The 2005-nt window shown below is 35.6% G+C and overlaps 1 protein-coding gene across 1 annotated transcript; it reads left to right on the top strand.

Moving 5' to 3' along the window:
* Nucleotides 1-113: 113 nt before the first annotated feature.
* On the top strand, nucleotides 114-1999 carry LOC107579141 (prestin-like). The gene is made up of 3 exons (XM_016265003.1): nucleotides 114-352; nucleotides 752-806; nucleotides 1375-1999. The coding sequence occupies exons 1-3, from the start codon at nucleotides 191-193 to the stop codon at nucleotides 1512-1514; spliced, it is 357 nt and encodes a 118-aa protein (XP_016120489.1). The 5' UTR covers nucleotides 114-190; the 3' UTR covers nucleotides 1515-1999.
* The last annotated feature ends 6 nt before the right edge of the window (nucleotides 2000-2005 follow it).

The following is a 2005-nucleotide window of genomic DNA, read 5'->3' as shown; positions in this document are numbered from 1 at the left end:
TTTTTTTTTTTTTTCATCTAAATGTATTTTATCTGTGACCTTGTCAGTGAAGTCTTTTTATCCTTTACACAAATATTTGAACCTCGGCATGGAGTACCAATGTTGGAAGTGACTGACATGTTCTGTGGTGTCCCAACAGGATGTGGAGCTGGGCGTCACTCATGAGGTGGTGGCTGGGGCGAAGAAGCAGATGGATCATGTGTATACCAATGGCCAGATGACCGAGAACCACACTGAGTCTGAATCTGAGGACGACTTCTTTCTGCAGCGTCTGACCCCCATTCATACCATCATACTGGACTTTACTCCTGTTAACTTTATTGACTCTGTAGGAGCCAAAACTATTAAATCAGTAAGTCAACAGCTTTTATTCTGAAAGAAGGCACTTAAGGACTGATTAGTGAGATCTGGCTTAATACGTTAGACCACACGTTGTGCTGTTGCAAATTGAGCAGTTTTTTTTATTACATCAGTTTTGGGGTTAGATGTTTGAACAAACTCTTAATATTAAACTTCAACCTGTTACATTTCCCTCATTGTTTGCACTGTTGATATGACATGGCTTGTTGAGAAAGGGTGTGCTATTACTTAAGTGATCTGATTCATGATATTTGCTCAATGAATACAAAATACCATGGATTCAGTGACCTAAAAGCACTCTGAACACCTCAGTACACAACATTGTAGAAACCATATTGAGTCATTGTGGTTATAAGTTTTGGAATGGTTCCTCTCTCTTTTTTTTCTGCAGGTGATAAAGGAGTTTGCAACAGTTGACGTGAAAGTTGTGCTTGCTGGATGTAGCAGTAAGTAATTGCTTTCATTTTTACATAGATATATATTTACAATAATATTTGAACATCAGAGTTCTGACTTGCTGGATGTAGCAGTAGTTAATAAAATGTATACATGTATATACGTCTCCTATAATATACATTTCTATAATCTAATGTATAATTTTTTTCCCCCCACATGTGTTTGGGTTATCTTTTGGGACTTTTTTTATTTTTTATTATTGTTGTTATTTCTGACATGTTTTATTCAGGCAATTTGGCTGTTGTTGTCTAATATAATATAATAATATTTTTTAACTAATACTAATGTATTAGTGAGTAATTAATTACGTTTATACATCTATACATTTCTATAATATAACATGATTGAACTCCACCAGAGTTCATATGCTTTATGTAGGTTAAAGTTAATCTCCACATCTCCACCTAGAGTTGGAACTAAAACGGTCATGTGGACAAGTCAAACTAATATTTACTTTAACATTTAACAATTTTACTATAATGTTACTATATATTAATTTAACTAATGAATTCTTTCCTAAGATCCTTGTAAGACCTTTTATATGTTTGTGTTGTGCAGGGACCCTTCTCTCTGATCTCAGGACACTAAAATTCTTCTTTGAGCCCGTGACCCCTGACCTCATTTTCCCCACCATTCATGACGCAGTGTTGCATTGTAAGCACTCGAGGGACGCCCCCGTCTGCCCTGACCTCCAGTGAGCACACAGACCAAACTGAGTGGCAGAATATGGAGTCGTGCTGAAACGAGCACAAGTACTGTTATTCCTTAGTCACTTTAGTAATGGATATCATGATAATGAGAGGAGACTGGGAACATTTTAGCAGTGAGCAAGCCAAAATGTTTTAGATGGAAACACTTTATTTAATGTGAATATACCAGCAAATGTTGAGCTTAATATGATTGGTGGTGTTGTTTTATTGCACTGACCATAATCTTAAGCTCCACCGCCATTTGTTACAGACGGCTGTAAAACACTCTGTACCTTCAGTTCTTTTAAGTGCAATTAGTGTAGATGGATTCTTGCCCAGTGTTTATTTCTTAGCACTGGTCTAAATATTTTATTGACATTCCAGTAAACTTATTTTTATGATAGAAATTGTTTAACAATTGTTCACCATGTGCTAGTTTTTCTTTTCGCTGTATTTAATTTTTATTTAATATTTTTTGAAAGTCTACTGTTTCTCATCTG

This window comes from Sinocyclocheilus grahami, unplaced genomic scaffold (assembly GCF_001515645.1).
Source record: "Sinocyclocheilus grahami isolate Dianchi unplaced genomic scaffold, SAMN03320097.WGS_v1.1 scaffold14615.1, whole genome shotgun sequence".
Taxonomy (NCBI): domain Eukaryota; kingdom Metazoa; phylum Chordata; class Actinopteri; order Cypriniformes; family Cyprinidae; genus Sinocyclocheilus; species Sinocyclocheilus grahami.
Note: the sequence above shows the minus strand (reverse complement) of the source record. Positions and strands in the feature narration are given on the sequence as shown.

What these genes read in the sequence shown, in the direction of transcription:
- LOC107579141 (XM_016265003.1), top strand. Translation starts at nt 191, where the DNA reads ATGGATCATGTGTATACCAATGGCCAGATGACCGAGAACCACACTGAG. An exon ending in GAGCCAAAACTATTAAATCA is followed by an intron (nt 353 to 751) that starts GTAAGTCAACAG and finishes TTTTTTCTGCAG; the next exon opens with GTGATAAAGGAGTTTGCAAC. An exon ending in TGTGCTTGCTGGATGTAGCA is followed by an intron (nt 807 to 1,374) that starts GTAAGTAATTGC and finishes TGTGTTGTGCAG; the next exon opens with GGACCCTTCTCTCTGATCTC.